General features: G+C 39.7%; 2 protein-coding genes across 8 annotated transcripts in view; one reads left to right on the top strand and one right to left on the bottom strand.

Moving 5' to 3' along the window:
- The first annotated feature begins 2,002 nt into the window (after positions 1-2,002).
- ccnb3 (cyclin B3) lies at positions 2,003-11,933 on the top strand. The gene is made up of 12 exons (XM_066714846.1): positions 2,003-2,171; positions 2,747-2,854; positions 3,319-3,402; positions 3,653-3,759; positions 4,011-4,128; positions 4,438-4,536; positions 4,993-5,085; positions 5,427-5,564; positions 5,814-5,969; positions 9,195-9,344; positions 10,435-10,562; positions 10,915-11,933. Exons 2-12 carry the CDS (start codon positions 2,762-2,764, stop codon positions 10,979-10,981), a joined length of 1,233 nt encoding a protein of 410 aa, XP_066570943.1. The 5' UTR covers positions 2,003-2,171; positions 2,747-2,761; the 3' UTR covers positions 10,982-11,933.
- Positions 11,934-12,043: 110 nt separating this feature from the next.
- Positions 12,044-20,858, bottom strand: part of LOC136759800 (diacylglycerol kinase eta) — a 70,281-nt gene continuing 61,466 nt past the window's right edge. For 3 of the 7 annotated variants that reach the window (XM_066714839.1, XM_066714838.1, XM_066714842.1), the window contains 6 exons: positions 19,890-20,004; positions 18,483-18,575; positions 17,967-18,083; positions 17,190-17,298; positions 16,002-16,132; positions 12,044-13,782 (listed from right to left, as the gene is read on the bottom strand). In XM_066714839.1, coding sequence (XP_066570936.1) covers positions 13,708-13,782; positions 16,002-16,132; positions 17,190-17,298; positions 17,967-18,083; positions 18,483-18,575; positions 19,890-20,004 — 640 coding nt within the window. In that variant the 3' untranslated portion in view covers positions 12,044-13,707. The remainder of the gene's footprint in view (positions 13,783-16,001; positions 16,133-17,189; positions 17,299-17,966; positions 18,084-18,482; positions 18,576-19,889; positions 20,005-20,858) is intronic. The other 4 variants (XM_066714843.1, XM_066714840.1, XM_066714844.1 and 1 more) reach the window with 4 other exon arrangements.

The following is a 20,858-nucleotide window of genomic DNA, read 5'->3' as shown; positions in this document are numbered from 1 at the left end:
CCAGTCTATTTTTAAATGTTCCCAAATTGTCAGCTTCTACCACATCGCTGGGGAGTTTGTTCAGATTGTGACGCCTCTCTGTGTGAAGAAGTGTCTCCTGTTTTCTGTCTTGAATGCCTTGAAGCCCAATTTCCATTTGTGTCCCCGGGTGCGTGTGTCCCTGCTGATCTTTACATCATAACCGTATTTAAATGAATGTGAAGGATCTTAGAAACAGATTAGAAACCACACATCTCTAATATTTGTTCCAAGTTCCAACTGAGTAGTCAGTTTTGATAATTAAATAATGAATAATATGTAGGTAATAGATGATAAAACACAGCTGTTGCAGTATGTTCACACACGTATTTAAGCAAATGATCTTGAACATATATGCAGAAAGAAATAAACATTTAAGAAGACTAAAAGTTTGAGACAATTTGAGATTGAGAGGATTTGAAAGAGCTGAATATTTGTCCTATTCTGTAGTTTGTGTTTCAGTATACCTTTTGGAAAATTGATATTTTATTTATATCAAGGGCTTTCCAATATCTAACCTTAGATAACCCTATACCAAGGGGAAGGAATCTCTTTTTTATTTAGAAGTGACAGTGTATGTGGAACACAGTTACAACATGGAAAGGTACGATTCATATCTCCAGATACATTGGGAAAGCAATCACCAGGACAGAAAAGGTTTATCGCCAGGCTTTATTATAATGATTACTGGAAGCTGATTGTATTGAAGACAATGATCACATGCTTCACATGTCGTCCGTGTGATGGTGACACCACATTGGCTCTTGTCTTGGAGAAGGAAGCAATGCCAGTATCTGAATCTGTCCCCCTGCAGCACTGATCTGAGTTACAGGGCATTCTGGGAGTCCCATTGCACTGCAGCCAGTGGTCCTTCCGCATCCAGTTCACATTGAAAAACACAGACAGGCTTTTGCATCACTCTGCATGTCTGCTTTGATGCATGAAGTTGCACCACTAGAGCTGTAAATAAGGCTGTTTCCATTTGATACAAACACTGAAGTCTTTATTGACAGTGGGGCTGTCTGTGCCCACTGTAGCTGCCCAGACCTGAACCAGTCTGCCCTGCCTTTCAGCTGCTGGTCCCTGTGATCAGGAACTAGAGCTCAGCCCTTAATGTGCTGCTCTTCTGATATTACAGTCAGTGTTTCTTTTGGGACAGCAGTACATCTCCCAAGGCTTACACTAAGATATATTACCTGCTGTAATATTTGACACCCCCCTGTCATTCCCTGTTTTCTCTTAGGGGGTGTCAAATATTACAGCAGGTATACTGGGATTTTAAGATAGCAGGCACACATAATCGAGCATGCCACAAAAAAGGATTGACCAATGGCATGTTTGAATATGTTTCCCAGGCGGGGAGGAACAAAACCTACGAACCAATAGCAATTTCATTGTCTATTATTGAATGGAGGACAGTGAAAAGATGAAATAAATACGTATATTGAAATGAATAAATACATATTTAAATAAACAAATAAATGATTAAATACATGCATCACTAATCTACTTTATGGAAACATTTATTTTTGTATTTATTCATTTATGCCATCATTTATGCATTGATTTACTTAAACATGAATTCATTTTTGTATGTATTTATTTCAACATTAAATGGGGGTGGGGTGCATCATTGTAAAGTAGATTGTAATCCGGGGCACTGTTGGTGAATGTTACAGTGTTTACTGAAATGCTTTCATGATCGTGGATTAAAGAGTGAACACATTCAGTCTAACACAATTATGTAATATGACTTTATATCCTTTACATGCAGTCCTTGGTTTACTCCCTATTCGTGTGCCTGTTGCTATTTACTGTTCATCACACAGCTGTCCCTTTAAAGAACGTGTCCGATTCCTCGCTGTTTCTCATTGGTCGGGAAGCGATTTGAAAATTCGACAGGCACCGCCTCTTAACAACGGCATCCTAGCGCCTCGTTCATTGGCCCGCGGGCTGTTGCTCTCCGCCAATCAGGAGAAAGCTAAGCCTTTCGTATGGCACTTTTCAAATCCTGCTAAGTGTATAGCATTCAATAACACAGCTATTCCAGCTTTGCTTTTTCGTAATAATAAAGCTTTATTGTAGCTGATGTTTGGTGCTGTTTAAGACATTGAAAGAAAACTCACTGGTTATTAGGAAGAGAAGAAAACAAGGTAAGATTTTGATCATTTTATTCCGATTTACTCTGCAGAAGCACGCTGTGTTGTAGCATTGCTTCTCTTGTGCGTACACTAGTAATATAGCTTTAAATCTTTAAAAGTAATGAGCCACTCGAAGGATTATTAATGATTCGCTGGATTCATGTTTTATTCGTGCACATTAGCCCATGCACAACGCATAAGATTATACAATATACACGTATTTAGAGAATTGCATCCTTGTGGTATCAGCGCTTTGTGTACAGTCCTTAAGTGGCAAACAAAGGCTGATGTTTGAATGTAAGGCACAAGCACATATTTCATACTTCTTTGTCGGGGGCAGCTGGAAGTCCGTTTCTATATTGATGTGCAGTCATGCCAGCTCAAATCGGTGTGCTTTAGATGTGTTGTCTTTTCAAAGGGTTGACCTGCGCACATCTTGAGCACATTTACATGCGAGGTTCAATTCAGCGCTTCCTGTATCCAGGTAGAGCTGAGATCGCAGAGCTGCGCCTGTGTGCGTTTCATTTCTGCAGCTACATGCGTTTTTAAACATGTATGTGATCTCGGCTCGTGTCTGCTTTCCACAGAACGTGTAGAGCAAGATGCCCTTTTCCAGAGGTAAAAAGCAGACCATCAGCAAGATACCCCAGCTGAATGCCAAGGCCGGGTGGATGGACAATGTTCAGTCCAAGCAGGTACGTTGTTGTTTCACCGACTTCAATTGTTTGCTACTATAGGTCCGTGTTGATAAAGATGCGGGACAGCCATTAATGACTTCACACACACTTGCATCCCTTATTCCCATAGACAGCAGGGACTCCTCCACATGCCCTGCTCTCCCTCTGGCACACAAGCCCTCTGTGTTGCATGTAACACTTGCTGTGCTAAAGTCAGGGCAATCAGTTGTTATAAGTGTCACACTCAATACCATAGTAGACAATCACTCCAGTTATTTCTATTAAGTTAGCCACCTCTTATTAAACTGAGGGCTAGCTTGTCTTGTTTTAATAATCATTTATTTAATAATGTATATAACTGTATCCCGCTTTTATTGTACAGTTTACAATCTGCATCCTGCGTAGATTACTGTCCCAGTATTACTTCATGTTGTTACCATTGTAAGATCATCATGTTGAGTGACCTTGTTAATTCTCTTCAGGACGATGGCAACCAGATGAAGCGCTCCCCCTCCTCCCCCCAGGGTGCCCCGAAAAAAAGATCTGCATTTGTGGACATCACCAATGTAGGTATTACAGGAACCAGGAAGTTAGCAGTTGATGTTGATGCAAAATATTGGAAAGTTATCTCTGGCAGATGCTCAGACCGTATCAGTAGTGTTATTGCATTTTTCAGAATAATTGTCTTTATTAGTCTTTTTAATATTAATTTGCTATCGTGGTTCTAGCATTGGTATTTCGAGAGTGTGAAGTAGGCTGAAAGGGGCCGTGGCATGGTTTTCCGTGGATTTTGCCTAAATGTTGCTACTCTCACAGGCTAGCAAAGTTCTGCCGGCCCAGACCAAGAAGAGAGAACCTGTTAAGTCCTCCAAGAAGACACAGAAAACTACCATTTTGGCCAAAAATGAGATTAATCTAAAAAAGTAAGTGCCTTTAAACATATTTTCTTAAGTTGTTGGTTCCTGTGCATGTATTCATGTCTATGTGGAGGTAAATGCAACCAATGGGAATATCTCATCTTAAGATTCTTCTCTCTCTGTTGCTGTCTGAATAACCTCAGCTGTGTCAGTGAGGTTTAAGCTTTTTCACCTGTTTAGCTCATTTGAACTTGTTTATCGATTTGTATTGCATAAATTGTGAAGAGTTGGTACTAAACTCTGCCGTTGATTTCCAGGTCTGGCTCTGTCACCTTGGAAGGAAAACCAGAGAAGAAAAAGGTGGGGAAAACGGTAGAAAGAGAACCTGAGGCACCGCAACCCGAGGAATCTCAACCTGAAGAGAGATGCTCAGAGGTATGCCACACTGGGTATCCAGACTACTGAAACGTGTGTTCATACAGTAACTGAATTTAATGCATGCTACCTCACTAAGTCAAATGATATACATTTCTGAATTCCATTCGCACACTTTTTTTTATTATTTTTTTTATTTTATTTTAATAAATTGGTTGAAGATTTGGGGATTTTCATAATCACTGCAGGCAATGTTGATGCCAGTCCTATGGGAATGCTTCAGTGGGAGAATGAGTAGCTATTTGAGTTACTTTCACATCTTCTCATCAGATTGTCCTCAGATCACATGGATTGAATGTTGCCTTGCAGGTCCCAGAAGAATTTGACATTGATAAAGAACACCAAGGGGATAGCTTCATGACTGCGGAGTATGCCAAAGACATTTTTGATTACATGAAAGCAAGAGAGGTACTTATTTACTCAGACTCTGTAATCTCCAAAAGTTCTCCCATCAGCTTTGATTCCTTTTCATTTAATATATATTGTGACTGAATACAGACGATTTGTTTTTTTGGCTTACTTTCAGCAGATGTAAATTAAAATCAAAGTAGTATGTTAGCATCTGTTTTGTTTTTTGTGTGTAACCACCCCTTGGCCTGATCAAAAACTGTTTACAGGTAGGCCTGTGAAACCAAACTGTATAATATAAATGTTTTGAAGTATTAATACGATTTTGAAGTATTAAATAGCATGGGCTAACTAATTACAAACCACTCAATGCCTGGGAACACTTGAAATAACTTGAAACGTAAGATGTTGAGTGGCTTGTAATTTATTTCAGGTAGTTTTGCTGTATAATTGTAAAGTGTCTAGGATGTAGGTACCAGAATAGAGCTCTAACATCTTGTGGACTCTGTTTTACAGGAGAAGTTCATCATTAAAGATTACATGGACAAACAGCCTGACCTGAATAGGGAGATGAGAGGCATTTTGGTGGACTGGATGGTAGAAGTTCAGGTGACTTATTTACTACTTTTTCAATCTGAAAAACTGCTTTTTAAAATGGTGTTTTATACCTTAAATGTACTCGCTGCACATTTTTGTAAGTGGTTCTATTGTGTAGCCTATATGAAGATCATCCTATGTTAGTGGTTAACTGTGATTTAAGGTGTTGTCTTAACTGAATCATCTTTTCTCACTTCACTCAAGCCCTCAAGATTCATGCTGTTGTGGAATTTTGTGGGCTTGAGCAACACTGGTCCACTGAAGCAACGTGACACGAGATCTAGGGCAATAATTTTCTTTGAACTAAGTACATTGCATCTCTTTACTCGGTATTAATTCTTGTTTATCTGCAGGAGAACTTTGAGCTGAACCATGAGACACTGTACCTGGCTGTGAAACTGACCGATCACTACCTGTCGGAAACTGTGTCAATGAGAGAGAACCTACAGCTCATCGGGTCAACAACCATGCTCATCGCCTCCAAATTCGAGGTGAGAGATTGTCCCTTTGTGGCCTATTAGATGAGCAAGCACTTGAATGTCTTGTAAGCAGGGTTACATATTGTGCAAAGAGCTGTGATGGAAAGAATGGTTCTTGTCTCTGTGATTTTGTGTCAGAGGGTCTCATGTTTTTTCTAGTTTTTGAAACCAACCCCCAACAGCCTAGTACTGTTAGTTTCTGCTGTGTTGCTTCCGGGCAGATCTCTGACCCCCAATGCCATTCCCTTCTTCTCCACTCAGGAACGTTGCCCTCCCTGTGTGGATGACTTCTTGTACATCTGTGATGATGCTTACAAGAGGGAGGAGATAATATCCATGGAAATTAACATTCTACAGGCGCTGAAGTTTGACATCAACATTCCAGTGCCCTACCGCTTCCTCCGGAGATATGCCAAGGTGTGTTAAGGGGTTTGTTAAGATGGAAGCTATCTGTTTAGGGCTGGCACATTCCAGCCTATGAGTGGATGTTTTTTGGAAATATCTCATAAATTGGGTCAGCCCAGCACTGTTTCACAAACTCCAAGTGAGTAGTTGAGGTAGTGGAGAATGAAGGAAAATGAAGGTTACTGGATGTTCAATAGTGCTGAGGAAAGGAGATCCTTCTAGTAAGATCATAGAAACTTAATGGGGGCCGGGGCTACTGCTGTGTGTACAGTGAGGGAAAAAAGTATTTGATCCCCTGCTGATTTTGTACGTTTGCCCACTGACAAAGAAATGATCAGTCTACAGGTTCCTAAAGGATTATTAGGAACACCTGTTCAATTTCTCATTAATGCAATTATCTAACCAACCAATCACATGGCAGTTGCTTCAATGCATTTAGGGGTGTGGTCCTGGTCAAGACAATCTCCTGAACTCCAAACTGAATGTCTGAATGGGAAAGAAAGGTGATTTAAGCAATTTTGAGCATGGCATGGTTGTTGGTGCCAGACGGGCCGGTCTGAGTATTTCACAATCTGCTCAGTTACTGGGATTTTCACGCACAACCATTTCTAGGGTTTACAAAGAATGGTGTGAAAAGGGAAAAACATCCAGTATGCGGCAGTCCTGTGGGCGAAAATGCCTTGTTGATGCTAGAGGTCAGAGGAGAATGGGCCGACTGATTCAAACTGATAGAAGAGCAACTTTGACTGAAATAACCACTCGTTACAACCGAGGAATGCAGCAAAGCATTTGTGAAGCCACAACACGTACAACCTTGAGGCGGATGGGCTACAACAGCAGAAGACCCCACCGGGTACCACTCATCTCCACTACAAATAGGAAAAAGAGGCTACAATTTGCACAAGCTCACCAAAATTGGACAGTTGAAGACTGGAAAAATGTTGCCTGGTCTGATGAGTCTCCATTTCTCTTGAGACATTCAGATGGTAGAGTCAGAATTTGGCGTAAACAGAATGAGAACATGGATCCATCATGCCTTGTTACCACTGTGCAGGCTGGTGGTGGTGGTGTAATGGTGTGGGGGATGTTTTCTTGGCACACTTTAGGCCCCTTAGTGCCAATTGGGCATCGTTTAAATGCCATGGCCTACCTGAGCATTGTTTCTGACCATGTCCATCCCTTTATGACCACCATGTACCCATCCTCTGATGGCTACTTCCAGAGGGATAATGCAGCATGTCACAAAGGTCGAATCATTTCAAATTGGTTTCTTGAACATGACAATGAGTTCACTGTACTAAACTGGCCCCCACAGTCACCAGATCTCAACCCAATAGAGCATCTTTGGGATGTGGTGGAACGGGAGCTTCGTGCCCTGGATGTGCATCCCACAAATCTCCATCAACTGCAAGATGCTATCCTATCAATATGGGCCAACATTTCTAAAGAATGCTTTCAGCACTTTGTTGAATCAATGCCACGTAGAATTAAGGCAGTTCTGAAGGTGAGAGGGGGTCAAACACAGTATTAGTATGGTGTTCCTAATAATCCTTTAGGTGAGTGTATAATTTTAAGGGTAGGTGTATTTTAACAGTGAGAGACAGAATAACAACAAAAAAATCCAGAAAAACGCATTTCAAAAAAGTTATAAATTGATTTGCATGTTAATGAGGGAAATAAGTATTTGACCCCTTCGACTTAGTACTTGGTGGCAAAACCCTTGTTGGCAATCGCAGAGGTCAGACGTTTCTTGTAGTTGGCCACCAGGTTTGCACACATCTCAGGAGGGATTTTGTCCCACTCCTCTTTGCAGATCCTCTCCAAGTCATTAAGGTTGCGAGGCTGATGTTTGGCAACTCGAACCTTCAGCTCCCTCCACAGATTTTCTATGGGATTAAGGTCTGGAGACTGGCTAGGCCACTCCAGGACCTTAATGTGCTTCTTCTTGAGCCACTCCTTTGTTGCCTTGGCTGTGTGTTTTGGGTCATTGTCATGCTGGAATACCCATCCACGACCCATTTTCAATGCCCTGGCTGAGGGAAGGAGGTTCTCGCCCAAGATTTGACGGTACATGGCCCCGTCCATCGTCCCTTTGATGCGGTGCAGTTGTCCTGTCCCCTTAGCAGAAAAACACCCCCAAAGCATAATGTTTCCACCTCCATGTTTGATGGTGGGGATGGTGTTCTTGGGGTCATTCCTCCTCCTCCTCCTCCTCCAAACATGGCGAGTTGAGTTGATGCCAAGGAGCTCGATTTTGGTCTCATCAGACCACAACACTTTCACCCAGTTCTCCTCTGAGTCATTCAAATGTTCACTGGCAAACTTCAGACGGGCCTGTACATGTGCTTTCTTGAGCAGGGGGACCTTGCGGGCGCTGCAGGATTTCAGTCCTTCACGGCATAGTGTGTTACCAATTGTTTTCTTGGTGACTATGGTTGCAGCTGCCTTGAGATCATTAACAAGAACCTTCCCGTGTAGTTCTGGGCTGATTCCTCACCGTTCTCATGATCATTGAAACTCCACGAGGTGAGATCTTGCATGGAGCCCCAGACCGAGGGAGACTGACAGTTATTTTGTGTTTCTTCCATTTGCGGATAATCGCACCAACTGTTGTCACCTTCTCACCAAGCTGCTTGGCGATGGTCTTGTAGCCCATTCCAGCCTTGTGTAGGTCTACAATCTTGTCCCTGACATCCTTGGACAGCTCTTTGGTCTTGGCCATGGTGGAGAGTTTGGAATCTGATTGATTGATTTACTTCTGTGGACGGGTGTCTTTTATACAGGTAACGAGCTGAGATTAGGAGCACTCCCTTTAAGAGAGTGCCCCTAATCTCAGCTCGTTATCTGTATAAAAGACACCTGGGAGCCAGAAATCTTGCTGATTGATAGGGGATCAAATACTTATTCCCCTCATTAACATGCAAATCAATTTATAACTTTTTTGAAATGCGTTTTTCTGGATTTTTTTGTTGTTCTGTCTCTCACTGTTAAAATACACCTACCATTAAAATTATAGACTGATCATTTCGTTGTCAGTGGGCAAACGTACAAAATCAGCAGGGGATCAAATACTACAGTGAGGGAAAAAAGTATCTGTGGAAAATTGGTATTGGGGAATGCTATGAAAACCCAAGATATTACTATAGAGAGAGACTGCTGTGCTGTAGTATGAAGAATTGTTGGAACACCCCTGCTGATAATGAGGCAGAGCTGGAATATATGCATTTTCTTCCTCAGTGTATCCAAGCCAACATGGAGACTCTGACTCTGGCACGCTATATCTGTGAGCTGACCCTGCAGGAGCTGGAGTTTGTACCCGAGAGGGCGTCCAAACTGGCCTCGGCCTGCCTGCTCCTGGCTATGCTCATGAAGGATCTGGGTGACTGGGTGAGTGTGTGGACCAGTGGTCTATATACATCTCTGGATGGATAAAGCGTAGTGGGGGTTGAGGTGAAGCCTGCTCTGAGTAGAAAACAAACCAATATACAACCGTCTTACTATGCTGACCAAAAGACAGATGCACAGATCAATATTGATAGGCTCGTCTGTGTATTTTATTATGTCTACGTGCCAGTGTTTCTCCTTTGTAGTGGTAGTTTCTTTTGTGGAAATATACCCTAAAGTTAAAGGCATGCATACAAATGTACATCTAACCTACTTCTACATTTATTCAAATAACCATTATCCAGCCATGGTATTGATGGAATGGGTGAACATTATTCATATAAGCATATTGAACACTGTCCACTAATTACAGACCAAAAAGTTAATTACAATGCATATAACGACTGCTTCAACACACAAGATGTCCACAGTAAGAGGTATTAATATAGAGACTTTTTTTTTTTTTTTTTTAAATCTATATTAAGTGTTGTATATTTTTGATTTACTCCTTTTTTTTTATCTAAAAATGAGATGCAGATTAGTGTGGGGGGCTTTGTTTTGGATGTAGTAAGACGTTGGGAAACAACCTTGTGGTGACATCACTCCCTCAATAGTGGGGGGCGCTATCCACATGTATAGATCAGTGGTGTGGGACCCGAGTCTCACGGCAAACAAAACCACTGCTGGGTCCCTGACCAAAGGTCTGATGATTTTGTTCTAAGGAACCTCTCTTGGGTTTCTGAACCGAAACAATCATTGCCGATTTTCTCATGCAGAGGCTGGGAATTTATTTAACCCGACTGCCTTTTTGTAACCACTAATTCCACAGCTAAAGTGTGGAGAATAAAAGGCTGTTCAATTGATCGGTTATTAGACTGACTGAAAATGTTTCAGCTTTGTTTGTTGGGGTCTTAGTTCATTTTGACAGTTTCCTTCAAACCACTAATTTATACCTTTTGGAAACCAAGCATGAATCATGAGTATTTTTCCTCAATGAATAGCCTCGCTCCCATTGTTACACATTTTAGCTTTGTGACTCAGTGTGTCTTGACATTTGTGTGTCTTTCCTGAGTGACTGTGGTTCTTCTTTCAGACTCCCATCCTGCAGTATCACACGGGCTACACGCTGACAGACCTGCTTCCTCTGGTGAAGAGGCTAAACTTCATGCTCACCTACGTGGATGACAAGTTCAAGGCTGTCCGAAGCAAATACTCCCACAAGTAGGTCTATTTCTGATTGGACTTATGTTTGCTATATGCAAAGCTTTTGGTCTTTCTAAGCATGATGTAAGACACCCCCCTCCCCTTTACTTATTAACAAGGCTAACATGAATGTTTTACTCTTTCCAACCTACTGCAGTTGTGTAATCTTGTTCCTTTAGTGTTTTCTGCACACTACTTGCCCTGGGCTGACAGGAAGTACATTTACACTACAGTGTCATGTGATCATAAGTTGCATGTCCCTAATTGAAAATGGGGTGAGAAGCAGTGGCTGCAGCAGGGCTAGTGCACAATGCTCTAGTATAGCATCTGTGTAAGACGTGTATCTTGACTTTTTCTTTGTTTCCTGCAGGGTGTTTTTTGAAGTGGCAAAGATCAAGTCTCTGGACATAAAGAAGTTACATGAGGTTCTTGACTGAATTCTGGAGGCATTCATTTTCTAAAGAAATGTATAGTATGCAAAAAGTGTATATATTTGTATTTATTTGATATGTATGTATGGCTATGTAAAGAAAATAATAATTGTACTTTAATATTATACTTCAGTGTCCAGTATAGGCATCCAGTTGTTTTTTTGTTTTAATGAAGGAGAAAAGGCAAGCTTTAAAAACTAACTGCCCGAGCATGGCACCTTCAAAAGTTATGCGTTTTAAAATTAAATGCTCATTCATGGTTTTAGTGTATAGAATTCAAAGTGAGGTTTTTCCATTATTGGATTAATGTGGTCTTTTCATCTTGATTTAATCTCCATCTTTCCCCAATAACATATGGTCTTGACTGCACCCTGATATTAATTAGGGAATTATCCTTTTGACAACTCCTTTAGAAAAGCTACAGTGATTTATGACTCAGATTGAATACTGGTACAGAACTTACCATCTGGTGGTGCAGAGACCAAGGAAGATTTCCCACTGGGAAATATTTTGAACATCTTATGAGGTAGAATGAATTATGAAACTAAATCAATGCACTGACAAAATAGCTTGCCTCCTAGTGATTTACCAGGGAGGCAGGTAAACATGTCTCGTAATGTGCTGCCTTTGTGTGGGATTGTGACTGGTTTTAAATGGAAGTATTTTATAAATTAACCACTATCCATTAGCCTTCAGATGTCTGTAGAGGGGATTCTGTAAACATTTTGTGAAAAGTCATAGAATATATTCTATTACATTTAGGTAATCATACACGTTTGTGTTTGTCCCTCCTCCCTACAAACTAGTATTTTGTAGTGTACATATTTACAACCTTTGTATAAATGTTAAAGTTGTTATTTTAAAACTACATTAGGAATTGTATCTTAAAAAAAAAAACATATCTAGACTAATGTATTAAAAGGCTTGTGTTCTACATAAAAATCTATTCTACCCTGCTGTTATGCCTGCATATGTTTGTTTTATAGTTGAACATGTATTTTTTTCCAAATAAGGGTTGACATCCATCTTTGCTTGACAGAACCATGAAGCATGCACACAAAAAGACTGTTTCAAGTACCACAACAATTTTAATACTTTCATTGTTTTTCTCTAACTATTGACACTCCAGTAAAGATGCTGTGGCAGACATGTAAACAGTCAGGGACAGTAAACTGTGTCCTCATGGAGGTATTGATGCTGGATTGAAGTGAGATCCATTGGAGCAAAAACTCCAAAATACAACACAATCATTTAACCAGTTCTTCAATGCATTTACAGCAGGTTCAGGGGAAGCTTTTGGCTCAGGCAAGCTTCTTCTCTGCAACAGTAGAATGACAAGACTGATTTTAAGCTATATAGGTAAATGTACTATACTTAAGTATGACACTGCTTTAATGTAAGAAACAAAACAAAAAAAACACCAGCCTGTTCCCTCTCCTCCAGCTGTCAGAGGCCTTGGTTAAAAAACAAAACTGGCAGTTTCTATTTAAATACACTATCACCATGTAAATTATATAATGCGCTATACTGTATTTGTTTGAAGGGCATTTCCTATACATTTAAGTTTGGTTTTAAGAACACTGGCAGATATATAAAATGTCCAAAAGAAGAAAAAATCCTCTACCAGCCCCAATCAGTTTCAACTGACTTTGCACATTTCATTTCACCTAGTAGGCGATGGAAGTTCCTTTTAAATGCGATCGGCTATAATTTCTGTCATGTAGGGTTATTGTATTGTGATCCATAAATCATTTTAAGTGATGTTTTTAAGGATATAGATGACTGTTTTACAAGGTAGCCAGCTTGGTGCAAATTTAAGGAGAAATCAATTCTAGAAGGGTGCTACAAGACTCGACCGTGAATGCGTTTCTAAGGTATTATATGCTAGTGGTGAATGTTATGGGGAGGGCCTGCTAACATGTACAAATGTATTTAGCTGGGATATCAAGACCCAATTTTATAATACGTTGATTCAATATCTGTATCTGGGTTTAAAGTGCAAGGCAAGAAATTCCTTTTGAAATGTGGAACACAACTTCAACACAGAGCCTGGTCTCTCAGTCAGTGAGGTTCACTGGAGACTTGGCACCAATGTACAGTACTGAAGCGTCTAACAAAAAGCACAACTGGACCACAGTGTACGTGTACATCTGGCAGGCCACTAGAAGACTTGCACCACGTCTCATTAATCAGCAGAGGGGTGTAGAAGCCATGCAGGACACAGGTTACAGTGGCACATAATAAAGTAACAGGCCCAAGTTTGCTGACTAGGCCATTTCCACACACAAGACAGAAAAAAAAAATCCACAGCAGTCACAGGTACATTTCTCAAGATGCTCTTTTAAACATGTACCCCTTTGGCAGGTCCACACACACACACACACACACACACACACACATATATATCTATATATATTTTGATCTCACAGCAATGGAAAAGTAAGTTGCACTCCTCCTTTGTTCTCTTTCGTAGAAGTCTTAGGCCCTTGGGTAGGGTCTTACTAAAGTTAGGACAACATCCTCCAGTGTGAGAGAGTATTTGGAAGCCCTCATGGCCTAGGTCCCACTCAGACTTACTTGCAAAAAAATAAATTAGAAAAAAAATAAATAAATGACAATGCGATGCCCCCATTTTCCTTGCGAGGAGGGACAGAGTGGGAAGAGAGAGGGTTCTCCCAGAAGCCCAGGCCATGGCTGAACGCATCCTCCCAGGAATTGTTCATTGTTAAAGATCAGAAGGGCGCTGCCATCTCCTTAATTCCCTGGAGGATCCGCTTCATATGGCCCACCTTTGATATCCCAAGATCCTACATGGGGAAAAAAAAAAAAGTATATATATGAATCCATCCTGCTACTTTGTTGCACAAATGTCATTGCTGTTACTAGTGTATCCTCTATTGCTAGTGCATAATGTAATGAATGCAATGTGCACAGAACTGTATTGCAGTAATTTCTAATGTATGATTATCTTTTAAGCTGCATACAAGAGACCAAAGTCGATTAATAATGAAAAAAATAATTTACAAAATGTTGGCTGGTATAAAAGGTGGGGGGGGGGGGGTACAAGACAAAGTATTATGGGGACTCTCAAAATAAATAAATGGAAAAAGGCTTTCCAAGGATGATGATTAATACAAAACTAACTCTCTCTACATAATTAGTTTTATATCTGAGGCTGAAATAATTGTTTCGTTTCTTACAATAGTGGAACAGTTTAGCGTGTGAAAAAATACATGTTTGAACTTTTTAGACATTTAGCATTTTGAGACCTTTGGTCAGAAAAAGAATGAGAAACAAAGTATTTACTGCTCTTGCAGATTAGATTATTAGCACATTAATATTAATAGGTAGCATGACAGAACTACTGAAATGATCTTATTAATTACATATAAATAAAATCGACCGAAATATTTCAGTCCTTCTGCCTCTCATGCGATTCCAGAAGAAAGATAAAAGCAAAGCAAACAGAACTCCCTGATCTGGTGATTTGTGGTCATTTTGCCATAATACATATAAACTTTTTTTTAGAATGTTAGAAATAATAATAACAATAATAATAAACAACAACATTTAACTTCTGATATAAAGACTCCTACAATTTACAATTTAATTATGATTGTTGTTTTTTGATTTTTTTTTAACTAGGGGGAAACAAAGTACACACTTTGTGTTAATACTGCTCTTATATTCTACTCCTAAATGTAAATTTACCTAAATGTATATTTCCCTGATAACACTCCTGTTATTTAACAAATCTCCTTTCATTCTTCACTGATCTCAGTAAACAGTCTTCAGCAATCTCTCAATAAATACACCAAAGTGAAAAACACCTTTTCAGTTTTCACCAGGAGAAAACAAAAAGCAGAGTTTGCACTTTATGTCAGTCGCAATAATTCACATTCAGAACTCAGGAAAACACAATGTCAGTATCAATGTTATGTGTGAGAAACAATGAGACATGTACTGTACACAGCTATAAAAACTGTCAAATAAAGTAAGTGCTTTTTTCTGTTAGCAACCTAAACACCTACTGACTTTCTTGGCAAGGATTAACGTGTAATTTCCTGCAGAGAACTTTCTAACGTTTGATGTTCTTAATTCCCCCCACCTCACAAAATGACTACCAGGGCAACACTATTTGATCTAGCTGTCAAGCACTGCATGGGACATTGAATGTAAAAGTTAAATGAATGTGAAGTTAAAGGGGATACACTGTGAAATGTATTCAGAAAAGAAGATGCTCTCCGATCTGTGAGAAGTTTAGATTGTCCAGATGTTTCCAATAAAGTTTTTTGATGCATCGCAACCATGATACTCCCTCCATAACACGTGACTGAGAAACTAATTTGATTAGTAACTCTGCTTGAATGTTCAGTGGGTGTATGAGGAATATCGGCCATTTTGGAGGTCAACAACAACAAACAGAATAAAGCTGATGTTTCAAAGCTTTTTGCTCCAGACCAAACTTTGTATCATGGAAGTACAACATGTAAACCACAGAGGTAAATAAAGAAACAAACTCCAAAAATGAATACATTTTTTGGTCATTGTACTGGAGCAAAGTTACTTTGAAATAAATCCTGTATACACAATACACACAGACTGGGGCTGAAACAGAAAACAGAACAAAGGTTGTTCTAGTGGAGGGTGGGGCACAGGGGAAAAGCTTTTGTGGTGTCATTCATCTACTCTTTAAATGGCTCTGATTTTTAGAAAACAAAGACAAACCCAGCTGGACCTTTTTCAGTGGTTTTGGTTTTAGTGTGCATTTTTATAATGAAGATGAACAGGATTACGAAGCAAAGTATTTTCAAGACCTTTACCTCAGTGGAAGTCAGCAATCTTGATTTATATTATGAAATAATCTGTATTAATTAAGTGGCTAGAACAGAGTGGTACAATCTGCTCAATATTGGTGAGTCTGGAAGGATAACACCACCCTATTTTTTAGATGTGTATGTTGAGTGTCCATTCAGCCCCACTCTGTGTTAACAAGAGTAAAAAAAAAACCCAGCCCTTGCTGTACCTTGAGGTCCCGTCTCTCGAGGAGAACCAACTCGGACCCCTGGATGTCATGCCGAACAAATATGTCTTTGTATTCCCCTAAACTCAGGGAATCCAGCCAAGCTGCTACTTCCTCTGTGCCCCACTTCTCCACTTGCAAAGGAAAGGTGGAAAACCGAAAAACAAAACAAAAAAAGCACAAAGCACAAATACAGTAACACACCAAGCATCGACAGGCACAGCCATAGGTCTCAAAGGAAGAGGGCAGGGAGTGAGGGGAAAGGGCAGAAAAATCACGGTGGGCAAGGATGGGTTAAACTTTCCTTCACAGATGCTACCAATTTTATAAACACATGAGTCGGCTAATCTGACTGAAGGGAGACTGTATTTCAAGCTTGCTCAGCTTTTCTATACATTTTCACTCGGCTTCCATTAAACCTTTTCAATGCCGGCACAAAGCAGAACCTACTCTTGGTAGTTTGTGTCATATTGAGGTTTCTCACCTCCAGATCCACAAGAAGGTTTTCCGATTCCATACAGACGGAAGTCACGACAGCTCAATGACCTTCACTCAAACAATATCTTTGTCCATGTATGTGGCTTTTGCTGTCAGGCTATCTCTTTGTTCGGGGGTTTGAAAAGAAAGCCCTCACAGCAAGTTTTATTTGTCAGCTTAGGTTTGTACAAGGCTGCTTTACATTCCTACCACTAACATCAGGTTCAAAGCTCTTAAAAGGAGAAAGTCATAATCATTGGTATTCACAAAAGCACTGATTATACGCATACGCTCCATAGTCCTTCAATTATCCTCTCAGTGTTAATGGCTTCAGTAAGTCAAAGCTTTAAAATCAAAAGGGGCTGGCACATTGATAAGAACACTTATCTTACGTAACAAAACAAAAAAATGGGTTTAATACTTAATATGCAATTATAAGTTCTCTCTCTAATTAGGGCACATAGGTACAAAATAGCTCAGCACATTCCAAAAAGTGGAATATGCATTTAATTGACAGTCTGCTCAGTTTATTATAAAACCACAAGTGCAGAAAAAAAAAAAAAACGATAACCTACGAAACCCATGCAAACAAAACTGTAAAACTGTAAAGCAAACTGAAAGATCTGTGGGTTCTAAAAATTTTGCCGTTTTCCACACAGAGAAATTAAATATTTGGTCTGGTTTGTGTTGTCAAGGCCAGAGTTGTGCTCTTACCAGATAAGGAGCTGTTAGACTTTTGTTTGTGGAGTTTCTCCCTGTCCTTCTTAGCCTTGGGCATGATCTTCAGTTTGATGCTGCCTTTGTTGTTGCTCCTGGAATTCTCCTGGAATGACAGGGAGACAGAAGGAGGGAATTTAACATCTCAAGGATCGTGTGTGTGATGCATCTTTACAAGGCAGCAAAACTGCAGACAACACAGAGTAGCATGAAAAGATATATGCTTGGAATTGCAAGAGATAAGTGAATGGATCAGTTAACAAACAAAAATATGTGAAATCATTGAGAGTGAAAATGATGACGTGCCAATGGGCCACACTGCAAGAAGGACAGATCAAAGATGGACAAAGGAAGGTATTGAATGGACACCTAGAGATGATAAAAGACATAGAAGACCACATAGAATATGGGAGGATGAAATAATAAACTTTGCAGGTGTGACATGGAAAAGAGAAGCACATGGAAACATCTCAGGGAGGCCTTTATCCGGCAGTGGATTGATATAGGCTGCTGCTGATGATATATATACACACACACACATTTTCAAAGATGTACATTTATGGTTATTTTTGCAAAGCACCACTAGGGGGTGATGTTTACTAAGATTGGGCAGTGAGATTTCTGAGATGTAACTGTGAGACTGTAAAAAGTCTCAATAAACGCCATCGTAATTTCTTTCCCAGGAAGATGTTATAGTAGTTGAATGTAAAAGGGCTTTCTTCTTTAGGTTGGGCTCGGACTTGAGCCCACAGGCCTGCTCTGTGAGACACACACCTCTTCAGTGGAGTTGACTATGTGAGCAATCCAGTGGATCTCCCCCAGTCTCAGAAGCTCGCTGCTGATGCTGTTCAGTGCCGAGTGCAACGCCTCCTCTTGGGGGGACTCCAATTGCTGCAATGGGGAAATAAATACATTTAGCTCTTCTGGCCAGTCTGTGTGTATCAGGTATTGTTCATATTAAAAGCAATACAATCAGGGTAAAAGATTCTGAGAAATAAAAACAATTACAAGGAAAAGCACAAAGATCAACTAGCATACAGTCATGGACAAAGTTGTGTACAACCTCCTAACTTAGTTCAAAAGGCTTCTCTGTGCTTACATTATTTATTACCACTTAGACTGGGATTTTATAATTGTATAGATTCTAAGGTGAAACATATTATATAACAGCTTTACTTGACCTAAATTATTAATAATACAAACAAGACAAAATAACAAAAGCCATATTTAAAACTGCCATGCCATTCTACATACAAATAAGAGAAGCAGGAGGCAGAATAACAAACTTACCAGTAACTTTCCATCCAGCAACATTTTCGTTTCCAGCTGCAAGACTTTGGCACTACTGACAATGTCAACCGCAGTATTTCGACTGAGAAACTGCTGGGAAACAAATACATACAAAAGGATTATTCCAAGTAGTTTATCAATTCATTTTTTTTTCTGTCAGACACCAGTAAGTATGAATTAACTTCCAATATTTATAGAACAGCAATACATACATACACGGTTTACTTTTATAAAACGTTAAATCATGTGTTAACTGGATACAAATATTTAAGTACACTGATCTTACAGTGTATATTTTCTCAAAACAACATATTAAGTTCATGGTGGCAGAGGAATATTTATCATCCCTGCATTTCCAATGAACAATTTGAAACATTTTCTTTGCATGTCTTGCTTTATTTCTTGCAATTCCATATAAAGCTGAACTAGTTATCATACACAATACAATTTTTTATTCAAATAAGCAACTCAGCTATGCTTCAGTCACTCTATAGATCCTATAAGGGAATGTTACATGAAGGCACTATTATTCGAAAAGGTTATTAAAACACTTTCAAGTGTGATCACAGGTTGGATGTTGCACAATATTCAAGCCATTTTGATAAAATCATGAAAAATGCACTGCAGAAGATTTTCGAAAAGCAGAGCAAATTATGCTCATGTTTTTTCTGTACTTTTCCACTGTGCCCCCGCATAGCATGTAACGCACCAGTCATGGAAATTTGCTTCAACTTGCTAGCAGTTGTCCTCACTAAATGTGAAGTGTGCAATAATAATCTCTCTCCAAAACATTTAAAAGGATACCTACTAACCCCTCCACACGTCTCTATTACGCAAGTTAGAGAACTAGGTCTCGAAACACTTCTTCGGCAGTTATGCACAGAGGGTCATGCAGCACCCGCATTGCCCTGTTTGAAAAGGCTGTGTGGGAGTACCATGCTGTTTTTCAGGCCCATTATTAAGCTGGAACTGAGAACTGAACAGCACAGCCTAATTCATGCAAACAAAACTAGTAAAAAGAAACACAATTAATCTTTTAACCAATGTTCCAAAGTGTTGCCTTTACAATACAACACCACACAATGAATGGCTATTTGTTTTCCCTAACCTTACTATAACATAACCCGGGAACATAAATTAGTTCTGTCAACTAGCTGACGATACAGGACTGCGCACATAACAATGCAGGATGCTACCAATTGAAAGTGAGAGGGAGCAACACATTTTGGGAAAAAGTCCTGCAGTGGCTTGCTTGTTTAGGTACACAATTACAACTCTTAATATGGTCAAATTGGTTTCGGGTAGCAGAGAAAGGATATACCTAAAGTCACATGGATTTCATTTTTTATTTTTATTTTTTAACGCATTTATATTTCCATTATGTTCATTGGGTGGCCTGCAGTTTACCTCGGGAAAGCTGGATTTATTCGAGAAGGCTTCACTCAGGATGAGGGCGCTCGCGTTCACAGCGTGTGCCAACTCCTGCTCCACAACTTTGTGCGTCTTGGCGACTTCTCGGATTCTACAGACAAAACGGAAACAATTTTGATCATCAGTCAACTTCAAATTTCAAATCACCAGTTTCACTTATTGCCTGCTTGTTCTTTTCCATGTCCGTCTCTTATTTTGCTCCAGATGCCCCTCCTGGAATTTTACCAAAACATAAAAAGTGTCAGGTAGTCATTTTTCAGATAGTACGCTTTGACTGGAAGGTTGAACATAAAGCACTTTTAATATCATCATATTATATACAAAGTTTCTCTTTTTCCTTTCAAATAATATGATAGTGTCAGTCTGCCTCTGGTTTTGTCAGCTGTCACAGCCTGCCACCCTCCTGGGTCTTTTAAACCTTGAATAAGTCATCTTTTTGTGACACATCATTGCCAAACAATGAGTGCTTTCTCCTGACACATCAAGATATTCCTATGTATTTCAAACACCCACACTCCGTTTTGAGCAAAACAAAAACATTTCACAGTTTTTCTCTTCAGAACAGATGGATATCCTTGACACATTCTTGTTGATTACTAAAGCAGGTTATTTGGTCAATTATGTGCAGAATAAGAGTACATCATGCATCCTTCAAGGGTCTGATTAAAAACTGACATATGTTCCAGTTAATTTGAAACTGATGATTTAGGGTGACTATCAAGACCTCATAGACCTCTAGAATTAGCTTTCAAAATATTCATGTTCCGTAAATCAGTGGTTCCCAACCTTTTCAAACTGAAGCGCTACCCAAACCTCATGTTTATCCAAAGTTGTGACCCTGATGACTTGTTAGGCCGTGGGGGTGGGGGGGATTCGAAATCAACTGGTATACCGAGATGTAACTTCATTGTTCAAAGAGGTGCTGTGCTCTGACATGCCAGCTTG

This window comes from Amia ocellicauda, chromosome 10, assembly GCF_036373705.1.
Source record: "Amia ocellicauda isolate fAmiCal2 chromosome 10, fAmiCal2.hap1, whole genome shotgun sequence".
In the NCBI taxonomy this organism is placed as follows: Eukaryota; Metazoa; Chordata; class Actinopteri; order Amiiformes; family Amiidae; genus Amia; species Amia ocellicauda.
This window is presented reverse-complemented; position numbering and strand designations above follow the sequence as displayed.